This window comes from Cladophialophora bantiana (genome assembly GCF_000835475.1).
Source record: "Cladophialophora bantiana CBS 173.52 unplaced genomic scaffold supercont1.16, whole genome shotgun sequence".
In the NCBI taxonomy this organism is placed as follows: Eukaryota; Fungi; Ascomycota; class Eurotiomycetes; order Chaetothyriales; family Herpotrichiellaceae; genus Cladophialophora; species Cladophialophora bantiana.
Genome location: NW_015971590.1, coordinates 157,236 through 181,641, shown reverse-complemented (window position 1 = coordinate 181,641; position 24,406 = coordinate 157,236). Strand labels below are relative to the sequence as shown.

General features: G+C 52.4%; 8 protein-coding genes across 8 annotated transcripts; 3 read left to right on the top strand and 5 right to left on the bottom strand.

The window, feature by feature from the left end:
- Positions 1-487: 487 nt before the first annotated feature.
- On the bottom strand, positions 488-1,173 carry Z519_09649 (uncharacterized protein; the record flags this gene model as incomplete). The annotated part of the gene is made up of 2 exons (XM_016767370.1): positions 488-936; positions 1,011-1,173. 2 exons carry the CDS (start codon positions 1,171-1,173, stop codon positions 488-490), a joined length of 612 nt encoding a protein of 203 aa, XP_016616162.1.
- A 237-nt stretch (positions 1,174-1,410) lies between these two features.
- Z519_09648 (uncharacterized protein) lies at positions 1,411-3,021 on the top strand (the record flags this gene model as incomplete). The annotated part of the gene is made up of 2 exons (XM_016767369.1): positions 1,411-2,738; positions 2,808-3,021. 2 exons carry the CDS (start codon positions 1,411-1,413, stop codon positions 3,019-3,021), a joined length of 1,542 nt encoding a protein of 513 aa, XP_016616161.1.
- Positions 3,022-3,569: 548 nt separating this feature from the next.
- Z519_09647 (uncharacterized protein) lies at positions 3,570-5,001 on the bottom strand (the record flags this gene model as incomplete). The annotated part of the gene is made up of 3 exons (XM_016767368.1): positions 3,570-4,610; positions 4,678-4,865; positions 4,977-5,001. The coding sequence occupies 3 exons, from the start codon at positions 4,999-5,001 to the stop codon at positions 3,570-3,572; spliced, it is 1,254 nt and encodes a 417-aa protein (XP_016616160.1).
- Positions 5,002-5,614: 613 nt separating this feature from the next.
- Positions 5,615-7,522, bottom strand: Z519_09646 (uncharacterized protein; the record flags this gene model as incomplete). The annotated part of the gene is made up of 3 exons (XM_016767367.1): positions 5,615-7,015; positions 7,062-7,183; positions 7,234-7,522. The coding sequence occupies 3 exons, from the start codon at positions 7,520-7,522 to the stop codon at positions 5,615-5,617; spliced, it is 1,812 nt and encodes a 603-aa protein (XP_016616159.1).
- Positions 7,523-8,225: 703 nt separating this feature from the next.
- Z519_09645 (uncharacterized protein) lies at positions 8,226-9,929 on the top strand (the record flags this gene model as incomplete). Its single annotated transcript, XM_016767366.1, has 1 exon — positions 8,226-9,929. The coding sequence occupies one exon, from the start codon at positions 8,226-8,228 to the stop codon at positions 9,927-9,929; it is 1,704 nt and encodes a 567-aa protein (XP_016616158.1).
- Positions 9,930-10,295: 366 nt separating this feature from the next.
- On the bottom strand, positions 10,296-13,571 carry Z519_09644 (uncharacterized protein; the record flags this gene model as incomplete). The annotated part of the gene is made up of 1 exon (XM_016767365.1): positions 10,296-13,571. The coding sequence occupies one exon, from the start codon at positions 13,569-13,571 to the stop codon at positions 10,296-10,298; it is 3,276 nt and encodes a 1,091-aa protein (XP_016616157.1).
- A 667-nt stretch (positions 13,572-14,238) lies between these two features.
- Positions 14,239-17,987, bottom strand: Z519_09643 (uncharacterized protein; the record flags this gene model as incomplete). The annotated part of the gene is made up of 2 exons (XM_016767364.1): positions 14,239-15,161; positions 15,212-17,987. 2 exons carry the CDS (start codon positions 17,985-17,987, stop codon positions 14,239-14,241), a joined length of 3,699 nt encoding a protein of 1,232 aa, XP_016616156.1.
- A 1,476-nt stretch (positions 17,988-19,463) lies between these two features.
- Z519_09642 (uncharacterized protein) lies at positions 19,464-23,162 on the top strand (the record flags this gene model as incomplete). The annotated part of the gene is made up of 1 exon (XM_016767363.1): positions 19,464-23,162. One exon carries the CDS (start codon positions 19,464-19,466, stop codon positions 23,160-23,162), a length of 3,699 nt encoding a protein of 1,232 aa, XP_016616155.1.
- Between the last annotated feature and the right edge of the window lie 1,244 nt (positions 23,163-24,406).

The following is a 24,406-nucleotide window of genomic DNA, read 5'->3' as shown; positions in this document are numbered from 1 at the left end:
CTCATCCATTCGTGGTGATGGCAAGGACAATGAGCCAGGAATCACACTGCTACATGTTTTACATAATCCGTATGGACGTGTCCAGCGAATTTCTCCCCTCCTGAAAGTTTCCGTGTCGTGATGAAGGAACGAAGGGAGTAGGTTAGGTAGGTAGGTATCTCTTTTCCTTTTTCCTTTTTCCGCATTGCACCCTTTTGCGGTGCGAATAAGAATACATAGGTAGCTCACACAGCAAGTAAGTACCATTTCCATCTTGTTTTTGTTCTTGTTCTTGTGACTCTTGGATACAGTCAAGCAGCTGAATCCCTGCCTGTGCCTGCGCCTGCACCTGTGTCTATGTGCGTGCCAGGGCGTGAAAGGGCTCTTCCGAAACATACGTAAATAGCTCGCCATTGCGAGAGACGCAGACGGAACTTGGGTAGCATGATGCTCGTATGTCATGTACAGCCCTCGGTCTTTCTCTCTTCGTTTTTCTTTCAACAACACTTCAAAACCCACTCATCTCCGCCCACCGCTTGATCTCTGGGCCCCTCCAGCCCCGAATAATCACATGCCGTGTCGTCCAATTGATCACAACATTGGCTTTCTTCCGTCCTCGCGCGTCGGTCATGTATTCTTCCAACCCCAAGGCCGTGCGTACGGCGTTCGCTAGTTCCTGCAGGTCACCCTTGATCTTGCGGATCGTCGTGATGTGCTTGGAGCCGCCGGCTTTGGCGCTTTGGTAGATCGGGAGGTTTTTCGACGGGGTGCGCGTGATCATGTATGGAAGCGGGGAGAGCGTGGGCGTCAGGCTATGATCCTCGATCTGGCTCATGAGAAAGGAAGGTCGCTGAGCAGGCGACTCCGGCTGCCGCTGTTGTTGCTCTATCGGGGAGGGTGTTGCTGAAGGAGTTGATACGGGGTACATGTTCGCAGCACGATCTTTGCTGTCCTGTTCTGTTGGTTGAGATTCATGTCAGCGACTGTGCACGTAGGCCCAGGAACAGTCCCCGCTGCAGGGACGAACTTACTTTCTTTTCGAATGGCCGCTTTTTGTCTTCTGTGTAGCTTGTCTAGAGTTGTGATTTTCGCGTACTTTTCCCTGGGCATCCAGTCTGACTTCCATCTGACCTGGCATAGAGGCTGTTGTGGGCGCAGCATAGCCCGTAGAAGTAGAGTTGAAGGGGCTTTCATTGTCATTATTGAGCGCGCAAGTTAGATGGCCGATGTGCACCTTGGGAGCATCGACATTGACCGAAGGACATTGGGTGTGATGCGCACGTGAAGTACAAGGCTGAAGATTTACTCGACACCGGCGCCCGGCTTGGCATCACCTGGTGTCGCCGCTTTCTGCTATTCTGTGCCTAACGCTTTTTGGTATAGCGCCGCGCAACCCGATTCGTTTTCTCCGGCGCACGACCGATATTCAAAATGTGGTCGAAGATTGAAGACCTCCCAAGCGGCCATCCAGAGCACGAAGACAACCAGGACCTGCCTGGATATATCTTCCCTCTCGAGCTCCCTCCCACCCCATCGCCGCCGCCGTCCCCGTCCAAATACCCCCTCACAAAGGAGAATTTAAGAATTCTTCAAGAACAATTTGGTGTAGTTGTGAACGAATTCGAATTCAGCGACGACATGGCTTCCGACAAGGCTACCAACGGTAGCGACCCTGTCGACGATCCTACCGGCGAGTATGCCTTTCTGAATAAGCTCATTCTGCGGATGGATCGGCACCTCGTCTTTCCTCTACTTGAACACAAGCTCGGGTCCGAAGACATCTCACAAGAACGTTACGATGACCTCAAAAAGGCCATCTACCAGCTTCTCAAAAACACCAACATGATTGACTACGTGGGCAATCTCTACAAGGAAATCTACAAAACGGATACCATTCCTCCAGACTACGTGAAGAAGAGAGAGGAAGTGTTGAGTCAGCTGGCAAAATTCGAAGAGGAATCCGCGCACCTGACAAACCTGTTGAACGATGAATCAGTCACCTCGCAACTGCGCAGTGACAAGGTCGCCAATCTGAAGTTCCTCGAAGAGCAACACGGCGTCACACAGCAGATGGTCGACAACCTCTATGATTTCGGCAGATTCCGATACCAGTGCGGCCTCTACCCCGAAGCCGCCGACTTGCTTTACCGTTTCCGTGTCCTTTCCACTGACAACGACAAAGTCGTCAAGGCCACCTGGGGCAAGTTGGTCTGCGAAATTCTGGGTGAGGAATGGGAGAACGCGCTTGAAGAGGTTGAAAAGGTCAAGGAACATATCGAGACGCGCCTGTTCAACAATCCCCGTGCACAACTCACAGCACGCGAAGCCCTGGTTCATTACGCCCTCTTCCCCTTCTTCAACTACGAGCCTGCTCGTGAAAAGCTGACGGAGATGTACTTCTCCCCGCCATACATCTCTTCTATTCAAACTGTTTGTCCCTGGATTCTCCGTTACCTCGCAGCAGCAGTCATCACCAATCGCGCCCGCATGAACAACTCACACAACTACCAGAAACAAGTCAAGGATCTTGTCCGAGTCGTGAAACAGGAGGTCTACGAATACCAAGACCCAGTGACCGAGTTTGTCAAGGCTCTCTACGTCGACTTTGACTTTGAGGGTGCACAGAAGAAGTTGTCTGAAGCTGAGGCCATCCTAAGAGGGGATTTCTTCTTGGGAAGCTCGACTGATGCGTTCATGGAGAGCGCGAGACATCACATTTCAGAAAGCTACTGCAAAATCCACCAGAGAATTGATATCAAGTAAGTCTGAGGGCATCTCCTACGCACCGCACTCTTTCATGCCCCAAAATACTAACTTCTGCAACCCAGGGACCTCTCCACCCGCCTAGGTCTCTCTCCTAGCGAAGGTGAGAAATGGATTGTCAACCTCATCCGTGACACAAAAGTGGACGCCAAGATCGACTACCAGGCAGGAACCGTGGTCATGAACCACCCCCCTCAGAGTGTGTACCAGCAGGTCATTGAGAAGACAAAGGGCGCATTCTTCCGCACGCAGGTGTTGAGTGCCGCGGTGGCGAAATGAACGGACAGTGACTGAAAGAAACCATGCATGCGAAAGTGTCGACGTGAATGGTGGAACCAAATCAAACGACAACAAATTCAAGACCAACCAACGAACAACAATGCCTACGGAGTAGTCTATTCGATATCCGCAGTTGACAGCCCACCAGGCGCGAATAGATCGAATGGTGCAACACCAAACGATCTTGAGGATCTCAAACCGAGAGACAGCAAAGAACATCGAAGAGAGCATTGAGAACGGAGAACATGTTGGCCGAGAACATCGAGTCTAATGCAGAGGTCCAGAAAAATGACGGGCTTCGGTGCATAGGTCATGATACCCATGAGCATGGTACTGAATGATGGCAGACAGAACTGAAGGACTGAAACGAGCTTTTTTGAGTGGAGAATCAAGCACGGCCAGTGAGAAGACCAGGACTGGAGAGGTCACTTCTACTTCCACGGTCTCGCTAGCTCTTCTGCTGGATGTAGCATGGCATCGTGCAATGCTGTTGCAAAAATCAAAAAGAAATCCGTCACCGAGCTGCCGTGATCCGACTCAGACATGTCTCATTTCTTCCCGTTCCCGTTGCCAATCCCATTGCCGTTGCGGTCCTTGCTCTTCATCTTCATCTCTTCCTCGACCACTAAGCCCTTGACTTCTTCCTCGTTCATCCACTCCCTGACACTGCCCATGACCATCTCCAAGCTCTGTCCCCCGCCGAGGACGCCGTCCAGATCGCTACTCTCGACGCCACAGCGGTGGTCTGTGACCCTGTTTTGGGAGAAGTTGTACGTGCGGATCTTGTCCTCTCTTCCGGTCCTGGCGACGCCGCCCATGGCCGCGCGGCGCATGCTGATGACCTCGGCCTCGCGCTGCTCGCGGCGCATCTGGGCCAGCTTGGCGCGAAGCAACGTCCACGCCTTTTCGCGGTTCTTGTGCTGCGAGCGCGAGTCTTGCATCGCCACGACGGTGCCCGTGGGCAGGTGAGTCAGCCGCACCGCCGAGTCGGTCTTGTTGACGTGTTGGCCTCCGGCCCCGCGCGCACGCATCGTCTCGGACTTCACCTCTGTCGGCGAGACGTAGTAATCCGAGTTCGGGTCGTCGTAGTCCAAGCCGTCACCGTTTGCGGACGAGTCGGGCAGGTTGGGCAGGACGAGTATCGAGACCGCGCTGGTGTGTGTTCGGCCTTTCTTCTCCGTCGCGGGGACGCGTTGCACGCGATGGACCCCAGCCTCTGTTCTTAGCACATCATATGAGCCCGGATGGTTGACTTCCAACAGCGCATCGGTTAGGCCCGCTTCGTGGGTCGAGTCGTCCGGCGTGTAACTCGCCAGCGTGGTGGGCCATCTCTTCCGCGCGCAGAAGTCGGTGTACATGTTCAACAGGCTCTGGGCGAACAGGGAAGCCTCAGAGCCGCCGGCGCCAGGGTGGATTTCGATAAGACATGGCATGTGAGCGAAAGGGTGGGGCGGGATGAGCGACCGCTTGAGCTTCGAAGCAAGGGAGCGCAAAGACGCAGTGGTAGCTTGGATGTCAGTTTCTGCGAGGGAGCGAAGCTCAGCGTCGGACGACGGGTCGTGAAGGAGAGCGTTGAGTTCTTCGAGAGACTGTCCGCGTACACATTCATGTCAACATGTAGATCGTGCGTTATCCATCTTTGACGAGGATATTTACATTCTGCGCATTGTCCCACTCCTTCAGCGCCGCAGACACGGGACCCAGCTCCCCAATCCTCTTCGCGACGGCGACGTCGTAGTTCTCTGCGTTCGCAGCCGCCAGCTGCTGGTGCTCGGCGGCAACTGCACGCGCCCGCTGCAGAAGAATAGGCGATATTTCTGGCCCATTTCCAGAGGGTGTCGTTGCTAGAGAGGAGTCAATTCACTGTGGCCTTCAGAGGACTTGCGGCATCGAAATATGGAATGTCACGTACCTGAACTCTGGAAGCGAGCTCGATGATGACGACTTCTAGCTACCGTGTGCAGCAAAGGTCCAATGCATGTTGAGCATAGCCGCCACCGCGAGCTATTACTTAACATGCCTCGGATGGACGAAGAACAATAGAGTCTTCAGTTAGAACAATCAACGGATGTCGAGAGCATGGTTCTGCAGGTTAAAACGGTTCAATGCAGGGCTGCGGAGACTCCGAATAGTATATCGGAGGAAGGTCTATCGGCCCAATCAGGCACATTCCAGCCTCAGCCGTGCAAGGCGCCTCAGCCTGCCGAAGCCTTACCTACACTGTATACACGGGACCTACGCTATCATAATTCCCACCAGGAAAATTTGGTGGAAATGAGTCTCATTTTCAACTCTGGCAACATTGCATCTATGGCGCTCCATATACGCAATACCGGAAAACAAGTAGAGGTATCTGTATCTCTGGCGCCCTGGTTTCTCCCCTTCCTCAATCAAAACCCTGGATCTCGTTTCATCTTTCATCGGTTGTAAACGCCTTGCGATGTGTATGCGAATTTTTTTGGTTTCATGCCTTCGTCACGTGAATGAGGAGCCAGAGTGGTATCGAACATTCTGTACATTTTGGACGCCGGTCGTGCTTCGTTATTATTTGTGACAACGTGTATTGGTATGCGTCGCATTCGTTGGAAACCATTCATGAACGAAAAGCCCATATTGACTTCAACCCATTCTCATCGAAACCGGCGATGTCCTTTTTGCTTCCCGTCAAGTCGGCATTGCTTCTGTCACGCAGCGGTACAAGTCGAGGTGACTGGCCTGACCAGGTCGGTGTCTTGTCGTCGCCGTCCATGGGGAAGAAGACTCCTTCGACCTCTTCATCGATCTTTTTAGAACTCAGACCTGGACTGGAGATCCCACGGTCAAATCGTCCAATTGGCGCCGACGAATGTCTCAGACCACTCGACTGAACCCTCAATCCATTCGACTCGCCAGAATCAACTCGATTGAGCTGCATCCGAGCCATCGCTTGAGATATACCAGATATCTGGACGCTTGGTGTTGACGATTCGTTCGGCATCCAGGACCCGCGAAGAGGTGAACCAACGTGGCCAAAGCTGGACGGTCCGTTGCTTTCAGCGGCTTTTTTCTCTCGCTGTTCGGCCCACAAGGCACTGAATCTGGAAGGGCTCCCTGTCGGTGGGGATCCGACTTTGCTAGAGGTTCCACTTGGAATCGCCAGGGCGTGGACATGATCCTTGGAGCTGTGCTCTTGGTCTGCCCTCGACGTGCGGCGCATCTTTTCCTGTGGAGTAAGTACTTCGTCGTGCAAGCTATTAGGAAGTAGATCTGTCTCCAACCCCATCCCTCCCTCCCATTCATAAGGCAGATGTGAACGTGGAACGCTTGCCGACAATCCCCTCGTCTTGACAGCTCTCTGAGAATGCATAATCCGCTGGCCAATGGACTCTTCGGCATTTTGCGGCGAAAGACCCAAAGGCGAGACGTTTCTCAAATTAGACCCGAGATTGGCATTTCGAACATTGACAATTGACTCTGGAGGGCTTCCAAGCTGTCTAGATAGCGAAGAAGAGGCTGGAGATCGCATGCCAAACTTATCTGGGACAGATTGACCGAGAGGTCCATATTTCGCTATGTGGGAAACACCGTTCGAATCGAAGGACTGTGGTAGAGGCGCATTGAGGGCGGTTCGGAGATTTTCGACCGGCGACTTGGGGAACTGGTAATCATTTGGAGGAGAGCCAAATTGAGAGGTCGGGGGGGAGTTGAGGCCTGAATCGAGGGCCGAAGGCGGTTGATATTGGACGTACCGATCTTGAAACGCGTCCGCTTCGTCGCCGTCCATTAATGGGAACGTCTGACCTTGGAAGTAGTCTGGGCCGTAAGGAGGCTGATTGGGAATGGGATCTCCCAAACTTGGATCTTGGCTGGGGAAAGGTGCTTGCTCCGAACGATTCGCATAATTGAAATTTCGACTTGCCATGGCGAATCCAGCATCGAGGTCTGCTCGGTTGACTCGTCGCCCATCAGGAAGATAGTGGGCAAGAGCGCATTTGGCGCCAAACTTGCAGTTCCCCTGTACATGTCAATCTCGACTCAGTCGCAACTCAAGACAATCCTACCTTCATGAAATATTTGCAGGGCGCTTGCTGGGTCATTGGATCGAGAGAGTGCATGAAAGGACAGGCGTTTCCTGCCTGGCAGGCCCCTTGACGGAAGAATTTACATGGGACGTGTTTGGTATCTTGCCACATGTCAGCATATGTGCATTCTTTCGGACACGATCAAATTCACTTTTGCCTGAAGCAGTGGGAGGGCTCCTCGCCATATCAAATAACGGCTGACTCTGTGAGATGCTGCTCTTTCTGTCTGCGCCATTCCCAAACACCGTCGACCCAGGTACCGGCACAGCCTTTTCACCATTGGCGCCGAAGCCATTCCGCTGTCTGCTCGGTCCATGCGTCACAGACGCAGGCTGTTGAGAGGTGCTCTTTGAGTGCCCTCGATTCATGGTTCCGTATTGATCATGATCGTTCCAGGTTGCCGAGGGGTCTGAAGTCAATCGAGGAAGGGCGGTACTCATGATGTGGTAGGCCGCAAAGAGGAGGGAGCGTGGACAGCGCAGGCAGGAGGATGGAAGGATCCCCGTTTACTGCAGAGGTGGTCAGGCTACCCCAGAGCAATTGGTATGCAGTGTGATCGCGAGTTGTGCCACAAGTCATGCGGCACCTGGACCGCGTAGACTCGGGGACGAAAGCACTCTCTCCACGTGTTCGGCCGACGGGCGTGGGGGTGAGGGAAGACGATAACGTGTTGCGTCAGGGCGGAATGTGAGGTGGGGTGGAGGTCGAAGTCTGGCGGCGAGATCGTAATAACGAGGTAAGAATTTGTAATCGTGGTAGGAGAAGGTAGAGGAGCGGCGTGAAGGTGAGGCGTAGATATGGTCTTTATCATTGAGGGATCATGGACGTGGGCAGCAGTCCAAGCAGTCCAAGCAGTCCAAGCAGTCCAAGCAGTCCTAGTGACCAGGTTGCGTGGTGGGGCGCGGCGCGCAGATGCGGTTAAGAAAGGGTGGAGAGAGAGGTTTCAGCCTGGCTGCTTGTCGCTGTGTTTGCCACTTGTCAGGCTCCGGGCAGACAAACTTGCCAAGCACGCATAATCCTCAACAAGCTAGTAGAGTGGGTCCTGCCGTGCCTATTTGCCTATGCCCACGTGATATGGCCTTCCACCCTCTTTCGCGCTGTTCTTAGCGATCTGTCTCTCTCTCTCTGTTTCTGCCGCCAGAAATGGCAGCCCGCATTGAATTGCCATTCCTCTACCACACCCGCACTATCCTGCGCTTGCCAAAGAGAGCTCGTCTCTCGTGTCCACGATTTGTGTCAACTCAAGGGGATTCAGACGCGCCCATCGAAGATGGCAAACCTCCCCTTTCCTCAGAGGAGGAGTCGTTTCTCAAAGCAAAAGCCCGAAGTGTCTCTCGGTCTCCAATAGCGCCTAGATCCGCCTCTAAGAACGCCGAGACAACCATCAGCTCTACCATAACCGCAAGCGAGCGTAGAGCCTTTGAGACAATCTTGCGCTTTGCCCCCAAGCAGACCGAGCCAGCTAGTTCAAAGCGCCGGTCACCTTATGCCGATGCTGCCGATACCGACATTGAGAATATCCTCGAGATATTCACTTCTTCTATACGGAGCCATCAGTCAGCACGTGATAACGCTCAGCTTGCCCAAAAACTTGATAGCGATGTCGCAGATCAGGAAGCCGGGATAGAGCCGCCAGATGTTCAAACATCGACAGAACGAGCTCAAACGACACGGCCTGTACTTCGTCCAACGGAGCAGTCTATCCTCCAACCCACCCAGCACCACGAACCTGAGTCAATAGCTCAGCCGGGTTTCAACGCCGCGCAGGAACGCGGTGGAAGCTCCGGCGCGCCAGTTCAGGCAAAGGCACCAAGCACTGTTGAACGTATAGGAACGGAAGCAACGGAAGTCAAGGATCTTTCAGGCCCTCTGATCCGGAGGCAACACTTGATTTCAGCAATACAAGAACAACGTGATATCCTCGAGCAGTCACTCGCCGAAACTGCCATTCCGTCTCGTCCCTTTGGCCAACTCGAGGAATCCATCCAGCATGCCGTTCGTGAACGCATGCACTCCATTTCCCAAGCCCTCCAAGAAGCAGCGCACTCGAAGGATGAGAGGGGTGATATCGCGATGTGGGAGGTCTGTGAGTCTCAAATCTTCTCGATGGCAAGGGACCTACAGCCCCAATCCAGCCAGCAGTCCCGGCATAGGGAGCAGCGGCCGATATATGGTGGGATACGAAAATTCACATTCACGCGAGAAAAGTCGGACGATCCTCGCCAGCTGATCGAAGCAGCGGAAAGACTGCTACGAGTTTCTTCTCCCACCCCCAGCACCAATCACGCCGACGACACCTCAATAGAGCCCAAGCCTTCGATAACTCAACACACAACAACCCCTTCGACTCTTTCCACAACCCAACTCGCCATCCTCCAGCACACCTACCCGGCATCACTCCTCCTCGCCCTCAGGCTGTACATAAGCCTCTACCCTTCCTCACCCCACCCGCTGCTGCTCCTGCCGCGGATCCGCTCTCTGGGCACGACGTCTTACGTGCTCGGCGCCAGTCCACAGTTCTACAACTCGTTGATGTCACTGGTCTGGCTGACGCGGAGCTCTTTGAGGGAAGTGGACGGATTGCTAGCGGAAATGGAGCGGGGCGGAGTAGAAATGGACGAAGGGACATATGCAGTGCTGGGACGCATTGAAGAGGAGAGAGCCGTGGATTTGGCGGCTGAAAGGGGGAGGGAAAGGCAAAGGCAAAGGGACAAGGCACAGGAATCACTGGGTAGTCGTGGTGCGGCGTGGTGGAGGAGACAGGAACAGATGCTCTGGTTTCCCAGGATATTGGATTGGTTGGACGTCGTGGCCGGAAGGCTCGCCGCCAGGGAGAGGACGCTGTAATGTACAAGTGTTCCCGGGCTTGGCATCGCTGGGTGCCTCTCATCGAATCATTCATTCCATTGTTCATTCACCCGTCTCGACGTCGAAATAGCTTCTCTTGGTCCGGTACCAGCTTCACATACTCGTCATCCAATTCCTCCTTCTCTCCATCCGAGGAAAAAACTTCCGCCAGACTAGGTCAGTCCACCTAGCCACGCGCCACAACATTCACTTGCTCGGAATTGAGTCATAGGGTATTCAACGATGTGGAGGGGAGATTTCCAGTTACCATCTTTTCTCATTTCGAAATGCCTTGTGCCTGCTCCTTCTCCGGGCTCCCGCTCTGCTCCCGTTAAACAGTTCCATCACCAAGTTCAGGAACCGCTCTCAAAGCTTAGCTTTCTTGATCGGTTCGCTCGCAACGGCGTTGTCGCTGTCGTCGGAGCACCACACAACAGGAGCTCTTCGTTTTAGATATGTCGCTCCCGCGCGGTGGCTAGCCGCTGACTGCATTTTAACTCCTGATCCCTGTTGGGTTCCCTTCTTGACGATTTCTTGAGACGCAGAGCCGTCCTCCTCGTCATCACTCGATATCTCGATAATCTCCCGCGACATGTTCGCTCTCACCCCCGCTTCCAACGCTGGGTTGGATGGTACAGGCGCGTTCGACTGCCCTGACGCGGTCGTGGAATGCGATGAGCCTTGCGCGTGATAGCGACTGGAGTCCGTCGTTGCCCTCCGTTTCGCCATGGTCGCCAGCCAGGCTTCCTTAAACGAGCGGCCTAGTGCGGTGCCCAATGCCCATGGCACGAGATTTCCCAATTGTTTGTATTGATCCTTTACGTCTCCAATGAGAACAAACCAAGAAGGCATGCCCTGAAATCTGCGAGTTTCTTCCAGCGTCACACAACGATTCTGGAATGGGTGAATGATCTCTCCCCCAAATTTGGCGTCCATTGGTGTTATTAGAGTGGCGATAGTCCGTGATGGGCGATCCGCGTTGATTCGTTTCAAGCACTTAGACTGGGGACTTCGCTGATAGGGTTGTAGAGTTTTGAAGAACTGACGCTCGTGCCGAAGTAGGAGACCTGCGTGATATGCATTGCTAAGCGACATGCCCTCTGGGATCCTCTGAAGGATTGCGTGATAATTCACGCCTACTCTCCAATCTATTGTAAGTCGCTGGAGAGGGACGTGCGCTGGATTGGCGACATTGATCACAGTATCGTTGTGAACTGGTTCTAGATCGCCAATGGTACGACGAACACATTGGCTTTCTTTAAGTCCCGGCCCATGTGTTGGGACTAACTCTCTAGGTAACTGAACTCCAGGCGCCGCAGCCACAATGAAAAGTCGTTTTCGATTCGAAGCTCCGCCGAAGTTCGAGTCAATATGCACTGATCTCCGTGTCTGGTAACCAAGTGACACAAGAAAGCTGATTGCCTGGGCACAGGCGTTCTGCTGAGTCGGATCGCTTGGATCCATTGTTGGCACATTTTCTATTAGAACAAATGCTGGTAAGAAGATATCCACGAATGATAGAAAGTTCGCAAGGTATGAACAATTCTTTTCAGCGTTCTTTGTTCCTCTATGGCCGTTTAAGAGGCTGTATCCGCGACAAGGGAACCCGCCCATAATAGCATCGGTTGGAATCATTGATTTTTGTCCCGACGTAAATGCTTTCAGCAAGTGCTCTACCGAGCAGACTTCACATATCGAACCAGGGTGGTTTGCTTTATGGCTTTGCGCTGCTGTCTCCCAGATCTCCACTGCGAGGACCAGTTCAACGAAATCAAGACTCGTAAATGCCGCCTCAAATAGGCCACATCCGCTGAAGAGGCCTGCAAGTCTCATTTTTGGCCAACTCTGTCGTGGGGCCGGAGTTGAAGCTTTCATTTTCGGGGCTGAAGGGTGGGAGGGTTTCAAGTGTGTACATCGACAAGCGAGATTCGATAAAGGTTCGTTGGCAAATTCTTCGTCATGCTCTCTATAGAGGAGATGCACAAATAGCTGTGAGCTATTGATTGGCGTATCCTGAACGCACGCCTCAACTATCTCCACAACATCTCGATAGGGGATTGGGTCACAGTTGCAACTGTCAGTAAAGAACAACTCATTGCCGATTTTGTAGGCTGCGTTTCGTCCACAAAGAGTCTCTGCTGGTAGCACTAGCCAGACAACGCGAAAGTTGCATTTCTGCGTACCTCTGACCCAGGCGTAGCGAAATGTATCATTCCACCGCACAATAACCACTCTGTGAAGAATGGTGTCGTGACGATCAATGCCCACAGTTTGGTTTCTTATGGCTGCCTGCTCCAAGATCCAGGCCACTCTAGATATTCGCTGTGTCCCTTTCGTGACGAATGCCGCCAAAGGATTGACAATAAACTTGTCCAGGAACTTCCATTCCATGACTCTCTTCCGGCGATATTCTTTAACTTCAGGAGATAGATGTACCACTTCCAGAAGCTCGAATTTCTCCCACGCCCCGAATTCTGAGAACGATGCCGCGACATTGGGCGTCACTGTAGTCTTCTCCACGGGAAGTGAATATTGACGCGTTTTAGGGTCGCCAATTTCTGCCCAGATTGGGTGTTGAAGCACAGAAGGTCCGTCGTCCTTATCGTAGATGTCGTTAGCCTGGTCGTATAAGAATCGGCGGTAGGCGGACACATGATGACGAAAATCGCTTCGCTGATGACACTGCTTGTGCCAGTCCCGAATACTCTCGCCGTGTAAATCATCCAGCCACTCCCAGAAGTTGGCTCTGAAGTCTGCCAGATGTACAGGAACACCGGACTTAGAGCGAGTGTAGAGGTAGTCGACGAAATATTTTGTGAAGTTTGCGAGCCAGACAAAGGGATTCCAAACGGTTGAGTATTCTTCCGACGCGGATTTTAAACGGTACCAGTAGTTTTTGGCTCGGCTTTCTTTTGTCTTAACCCATATGAAATCGTTGACCGAATAGTGTCCTATGTCCTCGAAGCCTTCGATGCTAACCTGGACAATTGCGGCTCCAACAACTTGTTTTCGAACGGCATTATGCTCTAAAAAACCATCGATCAACCAATGACCCTCGTCATGGCCATCGGCGAGTTCAGAATATACGATATGAAGGCTTTCGTATTTTCCTCGCGACTTCTGAGGGTGTGTAGGCGACCGATATACGTAAAAGTTGTGTAAATTGAATTCCCAAAATTCTGACGGTTCCTTCGAGACGGCTGTTAAGGTGTCTGGATCAATCCAGTGATCATCCATCGATATAAATTCGTTAAGGATCTGAGCCTCGGTCGACTTGACAGTGTGAGAATATTGGTTTGAACACTGTGGCGCATACGAGCGCCTCAACTCTTGTGGGCACTCCAAGTGCTCGAGAGCGGACGCTAGGTCGCGAAATTGTCGTTCTAGGGCCATATCTGTTTCTGTCCGTTGACGGCCCGATTCAGCACGGGGAGTGGGTGTGGAACTCGTATCATCTCCATCTGATGAGATTTCTCCCACCAGCATATCATCTTCGTCAGTGGTACCGTCATCAGTGACTGCCTCGGTCTCGGATTCAGACGACAAAGGTCTTGATTGTTTCGGTGTGGGTGTATCGCTTTGACTAAATCGCTTGACCCTGGTGCGGGAAAGTGATGCCGACGATGTGTATTTTTTTGCCATCATAACCCAAGCACAGCCAACCCGGTGTGGTGCAATTCCTGCCTTGTCGAGTGGTGGCATATACCATTCAGTGACCAGTGGATGGAGTAAGAAAGGTAATTCAAGGAAGAAATGGTGAGCGGAGGATAGAGGGTGATTAGGGAGAGGTTGAAATCTGAGAAGAAGGAGATGTTAAGTACTGGGGAGAGAGAGGAGAGGGAGAGAGAGATGTTGAATACTAAGATGAGACTTGAGTGACAGGTGACGACGGGTTCGACATTGCTATCAAGGTCTTTGAGCCCAATGGCACAAGAAGATGAAAAGCAACATACATAGATGTGTGAGGTGGAAGTGAGAGAAGGCTCATGAGACCAAACTGTGTGTTGGGATGCCGTGATTCTAATCTGGACGCACTATTGTAGGATGCTAGTTGGCTTCATATTTAGCTGATGGTGCCAAAGGAATGTCAAAAGCCAGACAGTTCGTAGCCAGCGTCTGGAACATGGGCCGCTGCTCTTTTCTAGTATCTCCCGACCACCTTCGGCTTGCAAGGTAGTGACCGTTGACATTCATCAATAACCGGCGAAATGGTAGAATCAGTGCCGGAGTTACCGAAAGATCATTGTTTCTCGTACATGGTTTGGTATCTAACGACATCAAAAAGTCATAAAATCTGCTGCTTCTATCGTCAAACTTCATGGCCGTCGTCGTCGTCCACATAGCTGCGATCTCCAGCTTTTCCTCTTCGACGCGACGAAGAACTCATCAATTCAAACAGCCGGTTTTTTGCCGGACCATCCCGGCTGCTTGACAGCGGCCTCCGAGCATCTTCAACCATGTCAACCGCGTCGGTCGATGAATTTGTCGAGTCTGTCGTAGTCCGGGTCTCTCCAGCCCGGTGAGGGTAGGGTATACGTTTTTCCCACGCGGAAGCCGAGCTTGACGGCGTAGTGTCTCCTTCTCCAACAATCGGAGAGAGCTCGACGTTCTTATAGTCCACATCTGTCACCATGTCTGTCGTTTGCGGAAGAGCCGTGATGTCAGTGTCTCGGTGTGACCTGACCAAGGACTCTTCGAAGGCGCTGCTGGGTGACATAGCCTTTTGCTGGTCGGTGACGAGCCGTTGCCAGGTATGCTCCGACCTTTCGTCAGGCCGTTCAGCTTGTTCTGCAGCCTTCAGGCATTCCTTGCTCTTCCGCGAGAGCCTCACGCAAACCGCATGAAACGCTTGAACAGCCTCATCCTCGGTTGCATCGCTGATGTTTTCCGGAGCATGTGTAACCCATAGGTCAATAAGCTGTGCCATCAGCTTGGCGTGATCCAGAAGGAATGGAAGGCTTGGCAGGCCCTCCCGGGATAGAGCTGGAAGTCGACCTCGTATCTGATTAGGTGCGGCATATTGAGGCTCAAGCTTAGCAGAAGCAATCTGAGAAGAGCTGACGGCACAAATCTCGTCAATGAAGGCTCGGAATTGATTCGTTGAGGCCGCCAAAAACTTATTCATAGGCTCCATCCAAGGCTCTTTGGTTCCAAACCGTGCCAGGTTTGCAAGGACGTTAAGGGATTTTGCGATTAATGTAAAGGTCCGCTTCGTACGGTCTGGAGGGTGGTCTATAGGATGCGTTAGCGTGGGTCGAGAAGGAGATTCACCGGAAGCTTACCCTGAATCAGGCCGAAGAGTTTCGGATTCAAGATTGCAGGACAGAAGAAACGAAGGAAAAGGAAACCGGACACGCTCGTGTACTTGACCGTCCGAATAAAAGAACCATATCGATCTTCTGCGCAAGACCGGACATGGCGGAAAATGACACGCAGGTCCATTGGACACCGCGCCGCGGAGACATAGATTGATTTCCAGATTTCGCTGGTGAGAAACACCAAGTTCGCCCAGTTCTTGTCGAGTTGCTCCTGGGACCGAACTCTGCTCGGATCGACTTCGCAGTCAGGATCTCTTTCGATAATCTTGCGCAATTTGTCGCCTAGGACTTCCTCCATGTAGTCTTTGCCGAGTCGGCGCATGTGGGCATCGAGTGCCTTAGTTACAAGTGAGTTACCTCGAAAAAGTAAATTGGCCTCCATCGTAGCCGATCGACTGAGGTCGCGGACCAGCATTTCTCTCTGTTCGGCAGATTCGTAAGAGTCGTTGGAGTGGATACGGCCACTGAACCTCATGCGCACTGGGGGAGTGTCCTTGTAGATGCCGTCAATTTCTTCCTCTATGAGATTGTTGATCCAGTCAGTGGCGTTGCCTGATGCTTGGAAAATGTCTAGCAGGATATCAGACAGTTGTCGAAGGTCGGGCCCGAGGAGATGAGCAATTTGCGTTGTCAAGCCATTCGAATAGTTTTGCAGGAGAGAGGCGAATTCTTCGTACTCGTCCTCCATCAGGATCACCGTCTCTTCCAGCGACAATCGAGCCAGGAGCGTGCCAACAGAATGATCGTTATTGTCCAGTAAAGGCCACCACTTGTCAATCGTGCCACTATGCTCCAGTTCATCGATTGAAACATCCACTCTCCCAAAAATCGGGTCGTGAGACGAAATCTCCAGGCCGCCAAGCCCCGAAAGGTATCCAGCGTCTGCCGAAATATCGTAGAGGCTATCGGCGACCATGGTCCATTCTTTCTCTGCAGGATTTCCAAGCTTGACCGCAATGGTGACCTTGGACAAAGCTGCGGGAATGTCTGGCAAATTGAACTCCTCTGCCCAGAACGCCGAAGAGACCGTCTGCTTTGTCGTTGTCCGGGCCCGCAAGTCCTTGCCGAGCATAATTTCCGCGTACACACCTTCCTTACTTTGCTCAACTTTTGCCGATTTTCCTTTGACCTTGTTGTATTCATAAGTTTCTGGTGGAGCCGACCGCTGGGCGAATTTTGCCTCAGTTAATTTGATTGAGAGCGACCGCTCTATGCGAAACATGCCCTGTGTAGAGACACTGTTCCCGTGTTGCGATGGTTGCGACAACGCCCGTGCATCTTCAGGAGATAATTGTTCTGGGCCGTATAGCTCTGGCACTGTCAGGGCCCGGAGTAAGACAAACCAGGCTTCCAGTGCCACGTTGGATTCTAGGCATAGGACCATCGGTCTCAAAACGCCCCCAGCAGAGGTTTGGACACGATATTGAGGATATATTGCGATACAATGCGGCATCCGCAGTACGCTTTCGTCCAGTCTCTGAACTGCGCAGCGAGAAAGCTGCGACAGCGGTGTCACCGAAACCGCCCGACTATCGACCTCGCTGAGGAGGCGAAAGGTACCATTTTCGTGGAGAGTGCAACTCACTCTGCGCCAGAGGTAGTTTTCTTCTGTCATCGACCGGCCGATGCTGCTCGGCGAAGATTCAAGTTGAGACCCTGACGGCAATGGTCCATCCCAGAGCAGCATCTTTCCCACTTTGACGATAGCTGTGGCTTTCGGATTAGTGAAGTCGGAAAGACGCCTCTGTGACACTGTCTTTTTCTCGACGATTCCAACCGGTTGAGGCTTGGTCATCTTGTTGTGTATTCCCTTCGGCCTCAACGGTTGCCAACAAAGCAATGCTGCGAGCCACGAGTCGAAAGTTTCAGGCACCGGAGGTCGAAGCTGATAGCCTGTTCCTGAGGATGCAATTAGAACACTCAGATAAGTGCTCTGAGACTCATGGTCGTAGTGGGTCCTGACAGTACAACCTCGCAAATCTGGTATTAATATTTTAGATGAGTGGACTTCGCCTTTCGTCTGGCATACCAGACTGCCCGGCGCAACATTGATAGCACAATAGCCGGAGGCCCACGCCGTTGTATGTAAGGGCCTAAAGAAAAGGATGCCATGCATTCGACCACAGGTGGTTTTCATGAGATGGAGAATTTTGCCGGAGTCAATGTCAAGTAGTTTAGGAGACCGAAGACTGTTGGCGCTCGCGGCGAACGAGTCATCTGGAGAAAATGGCCGGCGAGGAGTTTTGGGCGGGCCGTACTGGTCCAAGAGTTCGGGACTCTGCACCACTGAAGGAAACCCAATCGATCCGTGAGCCTCATCAGGAGGGAGGATCGGTAGCCCTGTGGCTATGGACCCGAGTCGCTTGCGAGTTTTGGTAATGAAGGACCCCGGTGAAATATCGACCGGGGTCTCTTCGCTTGTGCTTGTTCTTGTCTGTGCCCTCCTTCTTCTCCTCTCAATGGTGCTGTCTTCTTCGGTGTTGGAGGCCGATGCAGAAGTTTCCCGTCTCCTTTGTGAATGCCGTGTGCGTGTTGGCTGTAGTACTGGGGAGTGGATGTGGCTGGCATCGAAAGAGTCCGCGCGAGGCGTGATATACTCCGGGGTCACCGCGCGAATAGTGGTCTGTTCTGTCTCTTCAAAGATCCTTCCGTGTCTATCCCGGGACGAAGCCTGGCGGCTGGATCTTCGTTGCTGAATCAATTGTGATCTGGACCTTGTCTGCGTAGCTACATTTGCCATCTCGTCCCAATCATTTGATTTCATCGTCAAGAACCGACGAGCCCCCTCGCCGATTGAATGGTTGGTGTCAGCCCCGGTCCCTGTCACCAAAGCCAATGTTTTATACCAAGACCAGGATGCGGACTGCGCGCATCAGTCTGTTGCTTCAGTTTCCTTCGACGGGCGCCTGCCAGAGCGTGAACTGGGCAACCTGGCATTGGCGCGAGGGCTTCGAGAAGAGAAAGAGAGTGCGAAACTCTTCGGAGAGGCGGATTGGACAATCAGTTAATTGACCTGCCAGCGTCGCATTGGTGCAGAGAGGATTCGAACGAGTCGAGACAGTGCGACTAATAAGTAACAAAAGACGAAGACGGGTCCAAGGAAATGCCAAATTGCGATGCGACCGAGCAGGATGCTGAATACGACGTTACCCGGAGGTCAGAGAGACGAGCGAAGGGCTGAGGCAATGAAACATCGGAGGCATTCGATTAATAGAGAGAGAGTTGAGACGCCTGGGGAGGAGGGAAGTGAAAAGCCTTATGCAGGAACGATGTGATGCGACGTTCAAGTCAAATGTGTGCGTGGTATTGCCTGGCGCAAGACTGTAGCGATTGGGAGATCATCAGGAGAAAATCTACAGGCCAGGCGATTTGTCGATGTGGGAGTGGTAAACTCTTGCAGCTGGTGGTGGGATTAAAGGTGGTGGTGTGGGAGGGAGTGGCTCGGTGGGAACTTGGAAGGAGGAAAGGAGGTGCACCCAGTTTCCATGAGGCCCAGAGGCCCAGTGTGGGGTTTGATGCATAATAAGTACACTCCCTTTAGTTAGCCGGTGCTTAGGGCCTTAGGGATATTACTTCTGCTGCAGGCATGAGTTATTAGTTAACTAGCCCTGGCTACCCTTGCCGCCAACGACTGTTGGAGCCTGGCCCTTCTAGGCCCCGGAGAATGCCTCTTTTGGGCAAGAAAATCTTTTTCGTGGCCACCCCCATTGCCCATCGCCCATATTGAGCTCCCCATCCAGCGAGCCCAGGAAGCACTATTCTCTATCTGCGCTGCTAGACTTCGATTCATGCCTGTTCTGTGCCAAGCGTCGGGTTCTGCAGGACCCATACGAGGTTCAACATATGCCGAAAAGAGGAACGGGCGGAATGCCACGATCCATGTGCGCTGCAGTTGACCAGCATCCGTATCTGAAACGGACATAGGTATTCAGTACTTGTAAAGGCAGACAAAGGAGCTTAAAGTTCAATCCGTTGAGCTCGGAAGCTTGAGTTAGGCCGGCTCGCTGGTCAAAGAAGTGCCAAGAATCCAGTCACATGACTTGGCAGACGACGATCGTGACAAATTAAACGCCGCTTGGCCGCCATCGTTTCCTCGCCTCCTTCAGTTGCAGTTCAGACTGCGGAGACTTAATTTTACGAACTACTCCTTCTCCTCCTCATTGTTCGTCTCGTCTCTGCTTGCTCAATCTCCATCGAAATCGTCACGGTGCGCAATATGTCGGACGGTAAGAACCTAACGGGATCACCTCCAAATACCCAGCTAACATCACTCCAAGCCGATTTCGATACTGTGCGGCGCCTGCAGGCAGAGCGCAATGCGCAAGCAGCCGGCAAGAAAGGTTCAAAGACCTTCGATCCATCCACTCAACGCACTGACTCATCCACCAAGGCGTCTCTGACTGAGAGTTTTGATACTATTCTTTACGACCGGGATGGCGTCGACAAGTTTGCCGGCTATCACACCTCCCTCCCCACCGATGGCGAAGATGATGACATGCCCGACGCAGACGACAGTCGGAGGCTCGTCGGACAGTACACAGCGACAAAGGATCAAATAAACGAATTCGCAACCGGAAATGGGGTGGAGGAAGAGGACATCTTACTTGGGCGTGAGAAATCTGCCAGAATAGCAGATCGTGAAACTGATTACCAGAAGCGAAGATTTGATCGTGGTCCTCTAACTCCCACCCGAGCCGACCCCTTTGCTGCAAACAAACACGCCGGCGTTACCGAAGGTGCGACATATCGTGAGGTTATGCAATTGCAGGACCTCGAGCGCGAGGAAGAACGCGTCAAGAAACTCATTGCCGACAAGCAGGCAAATGGTGACGCCGTCGTCGAGCACAAACCAACGCTGAAGGAAGAAGCAGATAAGGAGAATGCGGACGCAGGATCCACTGTTGAAGCAACGGGTCGCAAGCGTAAAAAGAGGTGGGATGTATCCAGCGAGGCCACTCCTGCCCCTGAGGGTGTTGAAGTAAAAAAGCGCTCGAGATGGGATCAGGCCCCAGCTCCAGACGGAACGGCAGCGCCCACGAAACGTTCTAGATGGGATCAAGCGCCTGCACTTCCTTCAGCGACTCCCCTAGGCAATGCTGGACTTGCCACCCCAATGCATCCCTCACAAATGGCACAGGTAACCTTTGGGACAGATATCACTGGCCGAAATGCTCCTTGGTCAGACGAGGAACTCGATATGATGCTTCCTACAGAGGGTTACACCGTTCTCGAACCGCCCCCTGGATATGCTCCGACCCGGCCAGTCGCCAGAAAAGTCGTCGCCATCCCCGCCGCTGCGAGCGCCTCGGCCGGCATAGGTGGTTTCATGATGCAAGAGCCAGAAAATCCAAGAATGTTGGGCAAGCAACTTCCCACAGAAATTCCCGGCGTGGGTGATCTTCAATTTTTTAAGGCTGAAGACATGACCTATTTCGGAAAACTCGTTGATGGTGCAGATGAAAATGCCATGTCGGTCGAAGAGTTAAAGGAGAGAAAGATCATGCGCCTATTGCTCAAAGTCAAGAACGGCACCCCACCAATGCGTAAGACTGCTCTCCGACAATTGACTGACAATGCACGGCAATTTGGAGCCGGTCCCTTATTCAACCAGATTTTGCCCTTGTTAATGGAAAAGTCGCTGGAAGACCAAGAACGCCATCTGCTCGTCAAGGTCATCGACCGTGTTCTTTACAAGCTTGATGATTTGATCAGACCCTATGTCCACAAGATTCTCGTCGTGATTGAGCCTCTCCTCATCGATCAGGACTATTACGCCCGTGTCGAAGGACGGGAAATCATCTCGAACCTGGCTAAAGCGGCTGGCTTGGCTCATATGATTAGTACAATGCGACCAGATATTGATCATGTGGACGAATACGTCCGTAACACCACGGCAAGGGCGTTCGCTGTTGTAGCTTCAGCATTGGGAATTCCGGCACTCCTTCCCTTCTTACGTGCTGTCTGTCGAAGCAAGAAGTCGTGGCAGGCTCGGCACACAGGAGTGAAGATCGTGCAACAAATTCCCATTTTGATGGGTTGCGCCGTATTGCCTCATTTGAAAGGCTTGGTGGATTGTATCGCCGATAACCTCAGTGACGAACAAGCTAAGGTGAGGACAGTCACTTCTCTGGCTATCGCTGCACTGGCCGAGGCTGCCAATCCTTACGGCATTGAGAGCTTCGATGACATTCTCAATCCTCTCTGGACTGGCGCGCGGAAGCAACGTGGTAAAGGCCTTGCCGGCTTCTTGAAAGCGGTAGGCTATATTATCCCACTTATGGACGAGGAGTATGCCAACTACTACACTAGCCAGATTATGGAAATTCTACTTCGGGAATTCGCCTCGCCGGATGAAGAAATGAAGAAAGTAGTGCTGAAAGTTGTTTCGCAGTGCGCGAGCACCGACGGTGTGACTGCTGGATACCTCAAGGAAAACGTGCTACAAGAGTTCTTTAAGAGTTTCTGGGTCCGACGAATGGCACTCGATAAGAGAAATTACCGTCAAGTCGTGGAGACAACCGTTGACCTTGGTCAGAAAGTTGGTGTGAGCGAGATTGTCGAGCGAATTGTAAACAACCTCAAAGACGAAAGCGAAGCCTACCGCAAAATGACTGTGGAAACCATCGAAAAAGTCATCGCCTCCCTTGGCGCTGCGGATATTGGCGAACGACTTGAAGAGCGACTCGTCGACGGCATCCTCCATGCATTCCAAGAGCAAAGCATCGAGGACGTTGTCATGCTTAACGGCTTTGGCACAGTCGTCAACGCTCTAGGAACTCGGTGTAAACCTTATCTGCCGCAAATCGTCAGCACAATCCTCTGGCGACTGAACAACAAATCCGCCACTGTTCGCCAACAAGCCGCAGACCTCATTTCGCGCATTGCGATGGTAATGAAGCAATGTGGCGAAGACGCCCTGATGGGCAAGCTGGGGGTCGTCCTGTACGAGTATCTCGGTGAAGAGTATCCCGAAGTCTTGGGGTCCATTCTAGGCGCTCTCCGATCCATCGTCACCGTGGTGGGCATAAACCAGATGCAGCCGCCCATTAAAGACCTTTTACCGCGTCTAACCCCGATCCTACGCAACCGCCACGAAAAGGTCCAGGAAAACACTATTGACCTCGTCGGGCGGATTGCGGATCGAGGACCTGAATCCGTTAATGCGAGAGAGTGGATGCGAATCTGCTTTGAACTTTTGGATATGCTGAAAGCGCACAAAAAGGGAATTCGCCGAGCCGCGAACAACACGTTTGGATTTATCGCGAAAGCAATCGGGCCGCAGGATGTTCTCGCGACCTTACTCAACAACTTGCGCGTTCAAGAGCGGCAATCCAGAGTGTGTACTGCCGTAGCTATCGGGATCGTCGCGGAAACGTGCGCACCATTCACCGTCTTACCGGCATTGATGAATGAATACCGCGTCCCTGAACTCAACGTGCAGAATGGCGTGTTGAAATCCCTGAGTTTCCTATTCGAATATATCGGCGAAATGGCCAAGGATTATGTCTACGCCGTTACACCCTTATTGGAGGATGCGCTTATTGACCGGGACCAAGTCCACCGGCAGACTGCCGCCAGCGTTGTTAAACATGTTGCCCTAGGTGTTATGGGTCTAGGGTGTGAAGATGCAATGGTCCATCTCCTTAACCTTCTCTATCCCAACCTGTTCGAGACGTCACCCCACGTGATTGACAGGATCATCGAGGCTATCGAGGCGATAAGAATGGCGGTCGGCACTGGGATTGTGATGAACTATGTGTGGGCCGGATTGTTCCATCCAGCGAGGAAAGTTCGTACACCATATTGGAGGCTATATAACGATGCGTATGTGCACAGTGCTGATGCGATGGTCCCTTACTATCCGAATTTGAAAGAGGATGGGCTGCCTAGGGATGAATTGTATATCATGGTTTAATAAGCCAGAGTGAGGAAATGTGAATGGATCTGCCGGAAATCTTGACGTCCGTGGCGCAAAACAAGCCAAAAAGGAATATCGAAAGATGGGCTGTTTCATTTTTCCAAGTGGAAGGGGTTCCAGCAATTCCTGCTCCGACACATGAAGTACGAACAGCGGAAGCTCAGAGCTACCTTGTGGCTCTCGGGGACGTCTGAGAATGCGAGTCGAATCTTGCTTATCATGTTGATAGGTCAGGGCTTCGACGAGACGGGACAAAAGTAATGGCCCTTCTTCGATCCCTTTTCAGTGGTGGAATAGAAATAAGAAGAGGGTCAATCAATCTCGTTGACAGTTAATAGTTCTCAAAACACCTATGTGATTTTTCTCCCGACGGAGGCCCAATACTCGCCTGTCTGAGCCGACACCTTTTCAACAATTTTCTTCGGATTTTGCTCTATATGCCCCCGAATTGATTGATAGCCCAGGATGGACTGACAAGAGCTTGGTTTAGCTTGACCGTCACAGACATACGGGGGCGTGCTGGACTTCTTCGAACATGGGGGCTTCACTCACTCTCTTTCCACACCCCCCCCCCCCCCCCCCCCCCCCCCACCTTGATGGAGACTAACGAGGCGGTAACAGTCGTCTCAGGCTCTGTCAGTCGTCCCCGCCGCCTCCAGCCCTGCCAGCTTTGGAATTGAGGTATTCGTTCCTATCTCAACAGGTCTTGTCAGTATGTATACGGACAGACGTTGCCAATTGTTCCCGTCACTAGAGAGAGACAGATAGAGAGAGTGGGAAAGAGAGATTCCCAGCGAGAAGGGTCCCCTCTCCACCCCTTTACAAATAGACATACATCCCTTGAGATCCACTCTGATCGTGTTAGGGAACAAGGGACAAGATAAGAAAGAGACTCGATGTGAACTCACTCACCGTCGATTCGCCCAGTCCATCAACAGATACGCGACGGCGAACGGCGGGACCCAATACAGGACCTGGTTCTTGGTCCGGCGGAACGTGTTGAAAACAGCGTTGTGCAAGGCTCGGGCTAGCGGGTTTTGCCTGTTCGGCGAAACCAGGTACGTCACCACGCCGCGCTGTGCTGGGAGCTCTTTGTGACCCCAGCAGTAGACTGGTTTCCTGAACCCGGAGGAAGGCTATTAGCATCGAATGAGTGAAGATACCTGGGGGAGACGGGACTGGTTGGTTCATGGGGTTGGTTGGTGGATATGGTTGAGAGGGACGAACAGCTTCCGGCCCTT